At 48.2% G+C, this 15310-nt stretch overlaps 7 protein-coding genes across 7 annotated transcripts; 6 read left to right on the forward strand and 1 right to left on the reverse strand.

Moving 5' to 3' along the window:
* Window positions 1-552: 552 nt before the first annotated feature.
* BDQ94DRAFT_183017 (Zn(II)2Cys6 transcription factor) lies at window positions 553-2497 on the forward strand. Its single transcript, XM_026774299.1, has one exon. The coding sequence runs from the start codon at window positions 620-622 to the stop codon at window positions 2369-2371; it is 1752 nt and encodes a 583-aa protein (XP_026630762.1). The 5' UTR covers window positions 553-619; the 3' UTR covers window positions 2372-2497.
* A 544-nt stretch (window positions 2498-3041) lies between these two features.
* On the forward strand, window positions 3042-3791 carry BDQ94DRAFT_166902 (cupin domain-containing protein; the record flags this gene model as incomplete). Its single annotated transcript, XM_026770668.1, has 3 exons — window positions 3042-3398; window positions 3487-3552; window positions 3627-3791. 3 exons carry the CDS (start codon window positions 3042-3044, stop codon window positions 3789-3791), a joined length of 588 nt encoding a protein of 195 aa, XP_026630763.1.
* Window positions 3792-4633: 842 nt separating this feature from the next.
* On the forward strand, window positions 4634-5011 carry BDQ94DRAFT_166903 (Phophatidylserine decarboxylase; the record flags this gene model as incomplete). Its single annotated transcript, XM_026770669.1, has 1 exon — window positions 4634-5011. One exon carries the CDS (start codon window positions 4634-4636, stop codon window positions 5009-5011), a length of 378 nt encoding a protein of 125 aa, XP_026630764.1.
* A 1140-nt stretch (window positions 5012-6151) lies between these two features.
* On the forward strand, window positions 6152-6413 carry BDQ94DRAFT_136915 (uncharacterized protein). The gene has a single exon (XM_026764959.1). The coding sequence runs from the start codon at window positions 6177-6179 to the stop codon at window positions 6354-6356; it is 180 nt and encodes a 59-aa protein (XP_026630765.1). The 5' UTR covers window positions 6152-6176; the 3' UTR covers window positions 6357-6413.
* Window positions 6414-6840: 427 nt separating this feature from the next.
* Window positions 6841-8480, forward strand: BDQ94DRAFT_92382 (glycoside hydrolase family 16 protein). The gene is made up of 2 exons (XM_026776849.1): window positions 6841-7834; window positions 7905-8480. Exons 1-2 carry the CDS (start codon window positions 7035-7037, stop codon window positions 8209-8211), a joined length of 1107 nt encoding a protein of 368 aa, XP_026630766.1. The 5' UTR covers window positions 6841-7034; the 3' UTR covers window positions 8212-8480.
* Window positions 8481-9062: 582 nt separating this feature from the next.
* Window positions 9063-10369, forward strand: BDQ94DRAFT_166905 (NmrA/HSCARG family protein; the record flags this gene model as incomplete). Its single annotated transcript, XM_026770670.1, has 5 exons — window positions 9063-9105; window positions 9166-9377; window positions 9491-9641; window positions 9721-10053; window positions 10110-10369. 5 exons carry the CDS (start codon window positions 9063-9065, stop codon window positions 10367-10369), a joined length of 999 nt encoding a protein of 332 aa, XP_026630767.1.
* Window positions 10370-10916: 547 nt separating this feature from the next.
* On the reverse strand, window positions 10917-12476 carry BDQ94DRAFT_92384 (glycoside hydrolase family 28 protein). Its single transcript, XM_026776850.1, has 2 exons — window positions 11608-12476; window positions 10917-11555 (listed from the first exon to the last, which is right to left on the reverse strand). The coding sequence occupies exons 1-2, from the start codon at window positions 12235-12237 to the stop codon at window positions 11097-11099; spliced, it is 1089 nt and encodes a 362-aa protein (XP_026630768.1). The 5' UTR covers window positions 12238-12476; the 3' UTR covers window positions 10917-11096.
* Window positions 12477-15310: the final 2834 nt, after the last annotated feature.

The raw sequence follows: 15310 nt of genomic DNA on the forward strand, positions 1-15310 counted from the left end.
CCGTGAATGTGCTCCTTAGAAGGCGACACGGAACTTTCGTCTTGTAAGATATCTACTAATCTTTTCTGGGTCGACTGGGGTTAAATGCAAGTGCTAGGTACGAAAGGAAAGTCAACTATTCATAAATATACTAGTCTCACGATTGCTTGGTGGAAATATGATACACTATAGGTGCCTGAATTAAACCATGAACTGTTCGCACGACCAATGCATCAGTCCAGTATTGTTTGCTCGGTGGGCGACCGTAGCTGCGGTTATGAGTTGGGCCCACCTGCATACTGTGATGATGAAGAACTTGCATTTAGTTACACTTAACTAACGTAACGGGCAGCAAGGCATGCTTATTAAGCCTTTCCATTCCTTACAAATCTCCCCTTATCATCATGGAATCAGAACCATGCAAAGCTGTTCTTTATGAATAATTCAATTAACTCCCACGGGGTCCAGCAAATGAGATCTACTGCGCCGGTCCCACCCTGAACTCTAATATCGCATCGACCTGCCGTAGCGCCCGGCTCTGGAACTCTTTGCTCGCCAGAGCTTGCTTTAAAAGCAGAAAGTTGTACAATTACAATATGAGCACTTAACGGTGACCATTGGATATCTGTGACTGACCACTATGGAACTGGAGACGAACAAACGCAGCAGTAAATCATCTTCCCGCTCTCAACAAGGATGCACAAACTGCCGACGGAGCAGACTCAAATGCGACGAGAAAAAGCCAATCTGCACCCGATGCTGGCAAAAGGATCTACAATGCCGGACAATATTCCGGCTGAAATGGGAATCAACTTATCGAGATAAGGGTATCGCCTTTGGCAGGTCGAGGCTGAATAGGAAGCCTCCTGATCACCCAACCGGTGCTCCGGGACGGGATTCGACTTTCCCAGAAGACACTACATGGGTTGCGATCCCGACGGTTCAGTCTTGGGCATTCGTGAATAACGATACTTCCTTGATTCGACGACTTTATGCCGAGGAGCAAGGATACACCGAACCACATCTTCTCCCAGCCGTCGATGCCAGAACAGCCCTTGGGGAGCTGGGGCCTCGTGAGCCAGCATCGTCTTTCACAACATCGCCACCCGATACCGCCCAATTAATGGATATAAAAGAAGCAATGTTACAGAACTTACAATCACCCCTCTCACTATTTCCATCCCTAGATAATCTGGGAAATCAAGTACTGTTCGACTATTACGTGAACCAGATATGTCCTCGAACGGTACAGAGTCCTCTATCCATGTCACCCTTTGCCTCTGTCATTCTTCCCTATTGTGTATCCGCTCCGCCCACAGTTCTGCAGGCAATACAGGCGCTGGCCGCCTGTCACTGGTCCCAGAGCGACACAAGGTATAGCGAACTTTCTCTGCAACTAAAGGCTCGAGTCCTGAACCATCTCCGACATCGTATCAATACGCATCCCCAGGATATAGTCACAGAAGACCCCGAAATATTGGTTATCATGATGTTCTTATGTTTATATGACATTGTTGATGACTGCAATCAGCAGTGGATTATACATCTTCAGGGGGCAAAAGATATCATTCGACTTCGCCGACGACAGCAGATCTCATTGAAAGGTGCATCGCAAGGTGTACAGCAAGACCCGGTATCGTCTTTCACGGAGCTTTTCTTCGCTTTCCAGGACGTGATGGGGCGGACTGCCTGTGGAAAAGCGGAGCTTTTTGGATCGACCTATTGGCGTGAAGAAGATACGACCATAAATCCTTGGATGGGTTGCAGCCCTGCTCTTGTCTCTGTCTTATTCTCAATCATGGATCTGAGTCGGTCTAGACGGCATGTCATCGCCGATGAAGGTCACGAAGCCTTTAATGTTAGAGCTTCTGCTCTGATTAACAGATTGAAAGGTATCAAGCAGGAGATGCAAATCGATGGAGACAGCCAGGTCATTCAGAGAATTGCCGAGCTAAAGAGAGTGACCTCAATTGTCTATCTAAACTGCGCATTGTATGGCTTGACACCATCCGATTCCATAACCAAGACCTACGTGCGCAAAATATTGAAAGATATTGTTGAGCTACTCGCAATTGAGCCATCTTGTCAGGTCGTCTGGCCTCTTTTTGTTGCTGCCGTGGAACTAGATCCTCTTGACCTTGCGATTATGTTAGATCCGGATACCGGGAAAATGACGGACGGACGAAGGCTTGTCTTGGAATTGCTTATGAAGATGAGTAAAAGCAGTGTTTCTAGTGTGACTCGGGCGCGTGTCGTCATCGAGCAGGTGTGGAAGTCTCGCGATTTTTGTTGGTCAAAGTCTTCCCGAGAAAGGTCACCAGCGTCTATCACAGATCTAAATGACTGGGAAGAGTATGTTATGCCTGTTAGTGATGCTTTGAGCTTGGCATAAGCGCGCATGTTAGCAAAAGTCAGACGACATAATCTCGAACGTATAAAGAAATATTCTCTTGTGATCTCTCATGCCGGACTCATGATTGAAAGACATATGGTGCGGCACAGGTATATCCGAACGATCCCCAGAATAAAGACCTCTTTTCATGTCCTCCTCCAGATGCATTCGCTTTAACCTCTCTATTTTTACGTTGAAGTGATATCACAAATCACAAAAGCCCCTGGAGTAATTCTCTCGTATATGCGATATACTGCACCGGCTGATGCTATCCACGTTCGGATCCCTGCATGCGGGGTAGTACTCTCACGGCTCGGGAATGGCATCCGTAGCGTTGTAAGATTATATGATTAAAGACACTGCAAACCCTAAGTGGAACAATCGGAAAGATATTCCGCATATCGGAATGGACTACCGGGCTCTTAAATCCCAGAAAAGTCCAACTAGCGAGATTTGTATACTGGGGTTAGTTCACCCGCTGACCCCTATTGAGCCCCATCCGATATTGGAGAATGTCAGATCGTACTACCCCACTTTCTGCTCCTCTTCTCCAGAATCTTTACTATTATATTAAAGTATTATCAGAATCACTGCTTCTCTATCATCCCCTAAGAACAACCTAGATAGCACATTTACATCACCCCCTCCCTCCCACCTGGGATAAACAAGAATGCTCGTCAACAAAGTACCACCCGAAACCCTCACCGTCCCTCCAACAGCCCACTCCCCCAACTCAACCCGTCCCGTCCTCGTTTACAGGAATGCCTTGATCGACAAGACACCCCAAGGAGCCGCAGATGCCATAGAACAGTCTGAATGGGTGTATGGAGGCCACTGGAAAATAGCAGAAAATACACTGGCAGCCGTCCCTCATTACCACTCCGTCACCCATGAGGCATATACAGTCCTCCATGGGACGGGTACATACCGCCTGGGGAAGTCATCCCTCGATCCCGAGGTTGATGCCAATGGTGAGGAGGTTGGTGTGGTGTTCACTGCTCGCGCGGGGGGTGTGTTTGTGTTTCCTGTACGTTATGATCTCTCTTCTCTCTATATGGAAAGATATAACTATAAAGTAAAATGCTGGTGTTCTTAACGGACTTACGTCTACGCAGGCTGGTGTTACACATTGTGTCACTAGTACCTCGGACAACTATGAGATTATCGGGTGGTATTCGCTAGTAAGTTGTTAATGCTACTGTTGATAGCAGCATATTATTGTGTTCTCACTTTAGTTGGACTGACGGCGTGATAGAACGACAAAAATTCCCGAGCTCAGCCATGGGACTACGAGGAGGCACTTGACTCACCGGAGGAAACAAATAGAAAACGTTTAATTTGTGAATCGGTGTCTACGCCAGCTCTTGATCCCGTTTATGGGAAAGAGGGCCATTTACCTATCGTCTGGAAACGAGACTGAGTGTCTTGGCTGTCGAGCCAGGATGATAAGTTGGCTACTTAGAGATCATTAATATCAAAGGGCCTTCAGATACCATCTATAACTCTGTAACACGGCACCTGCTCAGATAATCTGTTCTTATCATTATACCAATGAGGACGTACATTGAAGTTGGTGCAGCTCACCGCATATTTTCATGCCTTCCTGAGCAAGCATGTCCAAGTCCCTTCGGGCTATGCGGTCTTTGATGGAAATATACAAAATGACGTAGGGTCATGATAGAATCAGACCACAAAAAAGGTCATTTGTGTTCCACAAATTCCTGTACATTGAGTCAGCCAGCCTAGGTTCTGATGTCAGCATAATTTCCGACTTGTTATTTTCAGGTTCAGCGTTCAATGGAATGTTCCACAATAAGAAGCTAAAATATCAGAAGCCAAAGCATACCATCATGTCATCGGACCCGACTCGGATGATAGGCTGGCGATTGCCTGTTTTCTTGGTTTCCGACCAATCTTGGATTGTTGCAGAGGGTTGGTCAAGAATAACGGTCAGTTGATAATGATTACCGCCCGCTGTAGGACTGACCTCCGATGCGTCTGTTGTCTTGCCTCAAACCGTGTTCATTCATGGGTAGAAAGAGGGGAAGCATCAACATCACAAAAGCCCATCGACGCTCTGGGAAATGCTCAGCTAACGCGTTCAAGCTTTTATATCTTGGCTGAACATCTGAGCCATAGCAACACACCCGTTCTCGCATTACTTCATCATGGACCTCATCAACAATGTTGCATATCAGGTCACATCCACCAACATAAACTCAAGCTGAGAGCGATCCCAATCTCTACAAAATCTCGACAGAGATGTTCACACAAACTCGCCCTGGAGATCCAACCATCCCTAGCAACCTTGCGACCTCCATCGTTCGACTAGACAGTCTTTTTCGAAGTACGCCCGCATTTTCTACCCAACGCTGGGCCAGCAGTCCCTTGACCAGGTTCATCGAGCCATACATTCGCACGCCATCTGGGTACGGATTCTTCCTCAACTCAAAGGTCAGGAATGCCTTGCATGACATCCTCAAGGACTGGGGCGGACTTCTCCGCACTACAGAATTAGCAGCTGTCTTAACCGACAAGCCTAATGGCTGGTTCAGCCCCGATGCTCTTTCCAACATGCGCGATTTCGAGAAAACCTTCATATGCGACCCCAGCAATCCCCACTGGGGGTTTGATTCATAGGAGGGGTTCTTAAACAGAAAACTCCGCGAAGGCGCCCGACCGATTGCGGAGCCAGATAACCCCTGTATCGTGTGTTGCTGGTTTTCGGGAATCTTGGAACGTGGGTCGTGCGAGACGTCGGTGTTACCTGGCGACTATGTAAAGAAAGGCCAGGAGATTGGAATGTTTCATTTTGGAGGAAGTACGCATTGTCTTATTTTTGAGCTACAGGTCAAGGTGGATTGGGGCGATATTAAAGATATGAAGGTTGGATAGGAGATAAGCCGGATATCCCTGGGTAGATCTGGTGGGGTATCTGAGTGAGGGTGCAATGTACCCAAAGCTTTCCATGTACCCGTCTCTGTGCGTCTAGTTTGTCTTTGGAAGCTTGGTCATTTAAAGTAATTACCGAATGCTACGAAAGCATCATGATTGTTCTTCTAGCCATCACAGGTTCAGAATGCCATGAGTACTACACGATCTTCGTGCCGACTTGCGTGTGAATTTGAAGGGCGTCAGAATATATAGTATCCCCGATGCTTAGTACTAGTATTATGGCTAATGATGGCTTTACAATGCATAATTCTACAAAAAAAAAATAAAATAAAAATAAAATAAAATAAAATAAAATAAAATAAAATCACACGGAGTGATTCTCCAAACCTAGGCCTGTCTCGTTCTTCGTTGTTCCCACTGGTCCCGTCAAACAGGGCATTGTTTGCCTTTGTCGAGCATTACAGCGGTCAGTAGCATCTTGAGTATTTACAGTCACCTAGCCGATGGCTGCTTCGGACATTTTTGTAGTACACTCAGTAGTAGGAACACCCTCTTAATCTAATCCAAGATATTTTGTACTGCAAGAACAGAACCTGCCTGCTGGAGCGGATGTTTCACCAAGTCAACGTTCCAGAAGAGCCAAGCCTTCTGGTATATGCTTGTGCAAGAACCGCAGGCTGACAGCGCTCCAACTTGAGAGACAAGCATTCAGGATCAGGCTCCCACATTTCCATGCAGCCCCTGGTCTGCCAGCAATTGCAATCAACGAAATTAGATCCGACCCTATCAAAACCGCTTCCCGGAAAGTGGCAGATCGACTAACCCTATCCCGGTCAAGCTTTGCGCACTAGCCCGCCAAGCTCTGACTAATCTGGAAATTTAACTTCCTGTCTGGGAATGGCTCTGGAAAATGTTTTGCTTGCTAATCCCAATATGGGCTGGTGTTATGGATCCGAATGACTCGAAAGGGCAACCATCCCCGGGGGAGAAGTTGCTGACCCGAAAAACCCTCGACAGCCAGTTATCATTAGTGTTGACTCCGAGTCAACTCGCCCCCAGGGACCCCAAGTTTAATTGCGAACTCCTGTAATCTTGCTGCCATGGAGTTGTGTTGCTTTAATTGGATCGTCCGACTGCATATCAGCAGATCCCCAACTCGGCTGCAACAACATTATTATCGGATGGCTCGGACCAACCGCTCAGCTGTCTCCTGAGCAGAGACGGAAGGAAAACTCTTCCTCCGCGACACGAGCAAAAACCAGATTTCAAGGGTAAAGAAAGTCCCAGGTGGATCTATCGTGGCTACCAATAGCCAGGCTGAACGAGAGACACCGTCTGGTGTCCCTTTTTCAGGGACAAATGGCAGATTGCCCCTATTTTTAAAAGTTGGGTTTGGGCCCTTGCCCCTGAAAGCTGCCTATAGTGGGATTAGCCCCCGCCGATGCCTCGGAGACTAAGTGCCGACTCGCTCCTTGATTGGCTGCGGCCATCTTTGCTTCTGTGCTATCGATAGCTTGCTCGCTAGAAGCCAAAGAGGCACTTTTTTTTTTATCTCCAGCGCTATAACTCCGTCAATGGGCTCCTCCTCCTCCTTCCTGCCTGCCACGAGCCATGAACCTGAAACCCTTCCTGTCATTCCTCCCCCAGAACAGCCACGAACCCGCCCATCCCCATCCCGCATAACCCACCACCACCACCTGAGTCGGGTCACCCCAGACGGCTCATACCACCATTACTCCTACCACGCGCTCCTCACAAATCCGCCGTCATGCTCTATCTTCGCCATGCCTGGCTCCTGGGGGCGCTAGCCAACCTGGTGGCCGCCGATGAAACCGATTGCAACCCCCTCAACACCACATGCCCCGCCGACGCGGCGCTGTCTACAGAGCACACATGGTGGTTCAACGAGACGCTAGATGACAAGCTTTGGGACATGCAGACGGGGGAAATAGAATACACATCGGAGGGAGCAGACTTTAGCATCAAGACCGAAAACGCCTCCACCTTGTTGGTGTCGAACTTTTACATCTTTTTCGGCGTCATGGAAGCACATGTCAAGATGGCCAAGGGTGCAGGAATCATCAGCAGCGTGATTCTGCAATCCGACGATCTGGACGAGATCGATTGGGAGTGGGTGGGATACAACACCAGTCAGGTGCAATCAGACTTCTTCGGAAAGGGAAACACAACGACGAGTGATCGCGGTGGCTACCATGCCGTCGAAAACGCGGATACCGAATTCCACAACTACACTTCATACTGGGACAAGGATCGTCTGGAGTGGTGGATTGATGGCGAATTGAGGCGCACGGTCAACTACTCCGAACCCCTCACCGTCTATGGCAAGAACTATCCCCAAACGCCGTGCAGAGTCAAGGTCAGCAATTGGCCTGTGGGTATTCCGTCTCAGTCGGTAGGAAATATCGAATGGGGTGGTGGTTTGGTCAACTGGACCAACCTCCCCTTTACTATGACGGTGCAGAAGATCCGTGTCCAGGACTTTTCCTCGGGCAAGGAGTACGAATACATTGGCCACAATGGCTCTTACGACAGTATCAAGGTTGTTAGGTAAGTTATCTATCATTGATGCTGCATCAGATGAGTAAAGGAATATTCATCTAACTGCCCTTATCTCTAGTGGAAATTCCACTGCCGCCAAAGAAATCTCGAAGGCACCCGCCAAGTCGCTCTCCCAGAAATGGGACGACCTGGGCACAGCAGCCCACATTGGCGTCTACTGCGGTGCTGCCGCATTCGCTGCCCTCTGTATCGCCGGCTTTGTGCTGTACTTCCTGCGCCAACGCCGCCAAGGTCGCCTTGAGCGCGCTCTTGGTGAGGGTCAGGGGGGTGCTGCCGTGGACCCGACCGAGATGGAAACGTACAAAAAGCAATGGAGGCAGAGCGACTGGACGACCCGTCGTGGGTACCAAGCAGTGGGACAATAGCCTCAACACTATTAATTGTCGCTGGTGTTGTGCGGAATGTTTTACGATGGGTGAAGCACACGTCGATTTGTTGTTCTTGTCACTTTTTCCCCTTTCTTCTTATCAACCCATACTTGGATACTGACTGTCCATTGCACAACACTTATACTTGTTACATTATTATTTTTTGAGATACATATTGAGCGATTTAATGCGTGGTCTTATTTTGGTACTTATATTATCTATACTGGTGTATATAGATGGAGCGGATTTTCGATCATAAAGCAAAGCAATTAATGTACATTATTGGGAAAGCATTACCCTCAGTTCCTCTTCTAACACTTTACCCAGACGCACAGACAGCGAGATCCCGGCTGAGGACAATTTGTTAGGGTGGCTACTCTGCAAACATAGCCACACGATACATCCAATGATCTACACTCCACTCTCATGCAAGGAGGTTAAGTTTAGTCTGCTTGCCACGCAAGAAACTATTACCCGGTTTTTGTGCGCAAGTCTGTCGACATTGTACTCCGTAAGTACGGAGTAGACTAAGTCTAGCAGGCTTGTCACCCCCCTCACATAACCAGCACATTGTCACGTCATATGATGATAGAACCCGATACTTTATCCCGCATTAACATGAACCCCAATGCCAAATCACTGAACTGGCTAGACCCGTAGTGAGACAATCCAACATTCTAGAAGTATGCACAAAACAACGGCGGTGAAAAGTTCTAGACTCAAGCAACGTTACCATCCATCTGGTAGTAAATAGCTAAGAGGATTATATATATACATCTCATGTAGTAGTAGTAATTGATCTCAGTTCCCGCGCATACTTTAGCTATCGCAAGACACACAACTCCACCATGACACTCTCCACCAAAATCATCACCGTCTTCGGTGCAACCGGTGCTTAACCTCCCTCACCCCTCATTCTACACTTAACTAAATGTCTATATATTCGTTCAGGCCGCCAGGGCAGCTCCGTCGTCCGCTCCCTCGTGCAAAACCCTACCTTTCACGTCCGCGCCATAACCAGGAACCCAACGTCGAGCAAAGCCAAAGAACTCGCTTCCCTAGGAGCAGAGCTGGTCAAGGCCGATGGATTCAATCGACAGGAACTCCAGCACGCGTTTTCGGGTAGTTGGGGGGCGTTTGTGAATACGAATTCGGAGGATCCGGTATCCCCTCTCACTCCTTGTCATCTGACTACCTGGGCAGTAGTATTGATTTTTTTTTTTTTTTTTTTTTTTTTTTTTTGTTTTTTTTTTTTTTTTTTTTTTTTTTTTTCTAGGAACTATTATCCAAAGGCCTCAATGACGCCGATCTAGGCAGCAACATCATCGAATGCGCCGCCTTATCTGGCGTCCAGCATCTAGTGTATAGTTCCGGTATTGCGATCTCGGAAATGACGAACGGGGCGGTGCAATGTCCTGGACTTGATTGTTAGTATCACATACATCCTTACTAATTCGATAGCCCAGTCTATATCTCATTTGACTAACAGAGACAAAAAAAAAACAGTAAAAATCCAAGTCGAGCGACAGGCCTACACCACAAAGGGTTTCAAATCCGTGACCCCCATCGTAGCCGCCTGGTTCATGGAGAACTGGCTCGAGCCAGACTACGCCGACCTATTCGGCGGATGGCCCACATTCCCTGACTCCGAGGGATATCTAACATACAAGACGCCCTTCTGGGGCGGCAAAGAGGATTTCCCCTGGATCAGCATGAAAGATGACTTTGGGGATCTGGTTCATGGGGTATTTGTTAATCCGCTTCGGTGGAATAGACGCCTGATTCAGGGGTCGAGTGATATTGTTTCGTCGGCGGAGGTGGTGAATACGTTTGTTTCTGGTGAGTTGATACCCTGATGAGTGGTTGGGGTGGGTGTTAACGGTGATGGGTGGTAGTCACTGGCAAAAAAGCCCGCTATGAGGTTCTGGCGGACCCGAATGATATAAATACGAAAGGGGAGTATTGGCGCGAGCAGGAGCGGGATGTTTTTGTTTATTCGCAGTTTCGGGATGGGGAGTATTTTGGGAACGGGCCTACGGAGATCCAGACGGCTGCGGCGTTGAAGAAGGCGGCGTTTAAGGCGAAGGGGGGCAAGGGGAGGGAGACGCTTATTACTGTGAGGGAGTTTATGGAGAGGGAGTTTGCGAAGGTGTAAAAGAGGGATCGGGGTATCTATGTTAGAGACTGGTTACGAATAAATGTTTGCTCGGAGACTGTGCAGTGTGGTCTCTCATTCCAGCGCAGAACGATACGAAACAATTATATGGTCGAACATTCATAGATATCTTGTCTGATATTCGTGTTTATTATCTTCGTGTCATGTTATCGATTACTTAGTACTTGTTGATTCGTATAGCCAATGGTCTTTCTACAGCTGGCTGTCTTGTATCCCTTGCACTTCTGGCGTATGCTTTATGCGCGGGTTGGAGTAGCGGTCAATCTACTCGTGCCGTGACTCATCCAGACCACCATCTAGAAAGAGATAGGGCCAGACAAAAACGCTCAAAGCATGGTACCTGCCGAGGTTCCTGGTTGGTTGTGGCTGAGAGCAAGTCCTTCTACCGAGCATTTGATCACGTAGTTTCCCAGCACGATGAGTGTGAGCTGTAAGGGAGGATAATCCACTGTCACTGTAGCTCCGTATATATGTAAGAGGCCATGAATATAAATACACGCGATAGGTAACATTCTAACTAAATATACACCTCGGTACCACCTCTAAGGCTTACTGTACATAATCTGTTTTCTCTAAAAACTATTACAAGGCCCATCTAACCAGTCGAAGTAGACGAAGTGGACCAAGTAGACGAAGCAGATGAAGTAGACAATGTAGACAAAGCAGACGAATTTCAGCTAGGGCTACAACTCACCAACCTAGCAGCCTAGCAAGAGGCCACCGAAGGGAAGTTCTTGCAAGCGGTGGACTTCTTCCCCCCGGTAACCTTCACATCGTCCCAGGTCCAGTCCGAGCAGCTACCAGACCCGCAAAGAAGATAGATCTCAGTAGCCTTACTATCCACGCTACCAGTCACGCTCTCCAGCTTGACATCCTGAATAGTGACACCGTTCGTCGGCTTACCCGTAGGCTTGCCGTCTTCGTAATCCTGCTGGATAACGACGCCGTAATCGGAGATGCCGGACATGACGATGTTGGAGTACGTAATCTCGGACACGGAGCCAGTGGCGCCAGAGATGGTCTTGATTCGGACGGCGTTTTCGGAATTGCTCACGGTGGAGTGTTCGATGGTGACGTTCTTGACGACGTTGTTGGAGCGGTCGCCGACAGAGCCGATGGAGAGACCGTGGCCGCCAATGCAGGTGCCGCCGGTGAACCAGATGTTCTATAGAATATCAATATAATTCCGAATCAAGCATATATGCAGAGCTGCTTACCTCGCCAGAGTTAACCGCAAGACAGTCATCCTGGTTATGGACCCAAGGCTTAATGATATTCACTCCGACCGAGTTACCAACATCGAACGCATCAGTGTTGTGTCCACCCTGGGTGTCGCCATCCGCATTATTGATGGTAACATCGGTGAACGTAATGTCATTCGCCTGGACACTAAACGCCATAAGGGGGGTGTTTTTGATGTTTAATCCAGTAATAGACGAGGAGTCAAGGCCATGGGCGTAAAAGAACTTGGGCTTCTTCTTTCCGCTGGTTCCCTTGCCATCCCACCAGCGCGCACCATCGCAATTGATGAGGTGGCCGGAGGCACCAGTGACGGTGATATGTTCGCCACTCATGGAGATCAAGGGGCCCGCCCATTCTTCGTACTGGAAGGTCGTGGTGCCCTCGAAGATGACCTTGGTACCGCTGGTGAGACCGGTCAGGTCGAGGGTGGTTCCAGCTGGAACTTCGATGTTGTTAAGGGTGATAGTAGAGCATTTCGCCTTGCCCGCTTTAGCAGCGGCAGCGGTGGTGAACGTGCAGCTGTCTCGAGCTTCGATAGGAGAGGCAGAAGCGAAGGTGGCGCCGGCGACCAGGCCGTAGGCGAGAAGAGAAGCAATCGAGTGCATGATTAATTGTTAACAATAGAAAAGAATGACAGAAGGAGTGTTGTTGGTAAGATTTTGAATGAGTGTGGAATGATGAGCAAATTGACATCAGTGTGAGCAGGTACGAGGTTCTTATACTCACGACTATTGCGAATCTTTTCCGGTCGAAAAGTTCATAACTGCCGACAGCCCCTGGAGGAAATCTAGGACCCTGGATCCTCGTTTCATATTGAGGTGTTGTCTCAAATATTGCGTTTTCCCGTGAACCTCAGTTCGACATGAGTGGCCGATTAATTTATACCAGCCGTGCGTGGCTGATCAGCCGACGGGTTCCGCGGGTGATGGAACGGATGCGCATGTCGGTGGAAAGAAGGCAAAGCTCCCCTCCCGAGGGTAAACCTATTGTCAAAAAGGGCAAGATAGAGAAGCGTTTGTATGTACCGCTGAATTGGCACGTAAACAAGCAACACTATAATTGGCCTTCACAAGCAGCCGTAAGTCCTGGAGGGAGCGGATGCCATCGTTGATCCCGAAATTCCAGGCCGGTACTGCAGTATACGAGTGCGAGAGGGACAGCTATACTAATCCTAGTAAGGCAACAGTCTGAAATGCAGGGTCCGCGGCAATTATGGTGCCTTGCTAGTTCCACCAATGAACGGTCCATAAACTCCCTGTGTGCCAGATCCCAGAGCGGAATCGGCTAGTCTGTAGTTAATGTTAATATCAGAGATTCGAAATGAAACTAGCGCAGCGTCCATCCGTTCCTTCGACAGCTAAATCAGGAATAGTGCGCAAAGCTCGCTAATCAGGGTCGAAAGCTTGCCGGCAATAAGCAACCTGGAGTGGGGCCAGTCAAGAAGAGGGAAATATTGACGAAAAAGGAGGAAGCCATTGGCTAACGGTGAGCGAATGCAGTGGACTATACTGGTCACGCAGTGGATAGGGGCGGTTAGTTAGAGAAAGGCCATTCATCAAATTACGTTTTTATCGATAGAGATTGAGCAAATTTTCCCACCTGCAACAACCTCAGCCCGGTATTCTCGATATCCGAGTCATGCTATCGAGCGCGAATATCGACATTCCTCCTATTGGATTCATTCCTTGGAGCAGGAGGACAAAGTAGTGCTGGCGTAAAAAGTTTATGTCTGAGGCTGGTGCATCGGAGGCCACCGGCGCGCACAATATACCAACATGGCAGGTGAACCATATTGTCCCGTTCATTACCCTCTTCTAGCCGGATTCGCTCCATTACCCCTATTTTCAAGGTTGTAGAAGCCAGCTATATCGAGGGGGGAGTCATGCTCTGGCATGGAGACAACGCGGTCGTCAAGCAGATCAACCAGCGTATTATGTTCTCCGCCACGGGAAGTGCTTCTAGAAACGAAACTAGTAGGGTCTTGTTTTCTAGGTCTTCAATAAGCATGTATCCGGGCGTTACGAAGAATTAAGGAGCTTACCAACAGAGAAGCGTCAAACAAAGTACTTATATGGGCCTACAATCTTTGGAAACTTGCAGAAATTAGTTGCTGTCCTTGCAGAATGCGAGTGTCGCTGGGCGTCTTCCATCATCTCGTTAGGTGTTTCTTTGGTAGTAAGATAGAACCACCAAATACAAATCGAACGATACTATAGAGAGCAGAGAGCGCGCTGGATGAGATGTAATTCTCGAAGGGGTAAAGGAGGGAAAGTGTGGGAATTGAGGATCGAGAGCCAAGGTCACGTTGTCTTTCCAAATAGGAAGTACATTACTTACACCTTATTATTGCTTGCTTGATTCTTTCTGTTATCAGCACTCCAACGAAACTGGTCGGCATTGAGGCTTGGAGGTAGCTACGAGTATACCTGGACTCGGCTAAATTGGTCCTGAAACAACTTTGCGGATGGTAGATTTATCCCATGGCGCAACTAGTCTCATACAGTACTTAACTCACTGTAGTTACTATAATCGAATGCAAATATACCATGATGCCTATGCACATGCCCGACAATATATGAGAAACATACAACTCAACCACCCTTGTGGGAAGTCCATCAAGCAAAGTTCATGGTCACAGCCAGTCGTCGGTAATGTTCAAGCAAAAAACACCCTCCAGCAAACGGGACACGCATTGTGATAATCGAGAAACCAGGTTTCAAGGCACTGTCTATGAAAGACATGCTTACAAGGCAGTGCATGTATCACATCATCTTTGTTCACGGTTTCGAGGCATATTGCACTATAATTACAAGCATGATGTCTGTTAGTGTCCGCTTGAATAAAGTCACGATCAATCACAACCATAGTCAAAAAGCCAACGTGAAGAATGGACCAACCAGATACTATTCTCCCAATCCCTACTTAGTAACGGACTCCTTTCATGACAAACAGCTGAGATATACCACGAATCATAACGCTTGAGGGGCGCGACGCGATTAAGGGACTTCAGGCGCTGGAGGGAGTTCCATGCGGCTGTATGGTCCGGAGTTGTGGCAGGCGTCGAGGTGAAGTCGAGGGTGCCATATGCGATGCAGTAGGATTTGAGGAGAAGACTATAGCACCATGTTATCCAATTTTAGTACAGCTTCTATCAGATAGGAGGAGCGAGATAGAAGCTGGAGTTATACCAGATTGCAGTGATTATGTAAACACTCAGACAAAGAATGAGGAGGATTTGGAGTTGAAGGGCTTTATCGGGGGCTGGTGGTTCTCCTGGTTCTGGGTATGGAGTCTCTTGCGAGCCTGGCTCCGTCATTGTTCTTCCTCGCTCCCCTTCTGGGGATCTCTACCCTGTATAGTAGGAATTGCTGAGGATGTCTTCAAGGGGATGGGAGCGAGGGATATATCGTTCCATAGGGAGGTCCATCAATATAACAGGCCCGGGGGACATGGTCTTGCGGCCGAAGGAATGCCGGATTTCGAGAAATCGCACGAAATTTGCGTGAGAAAAGAGGAAGGAGGAAATGCGGGGGGTGTCTGGGGAATAGCATTGGGCCGACCATGAAATAAAGCCAGCCGGGTACCTTCTGCCTTGTGCTTCCAGGGGAGCATCACAAATAAACTTTTGGTTTCTGATCCCACTAATCATGGCATCAATCTGGGGTTGGTCATAGTGAC

This window comes from Aspergillus welwitschiae, assembly GCF_003344945.1.
Source record: "Aspergillus welwitschiae strain CBS 139.54b unplaced genomic scaffold BDQ94scaffold_4, whole genome shotgun sequence".
NCBI classification, from domain to species: domain Eukaryota; kingdom Fungi; phylum Ascomycota; class Eurotiomycetes; order Eurotiales; family Aspergillaceae; genus Aspergillus; species Aspergillus welwitschiae.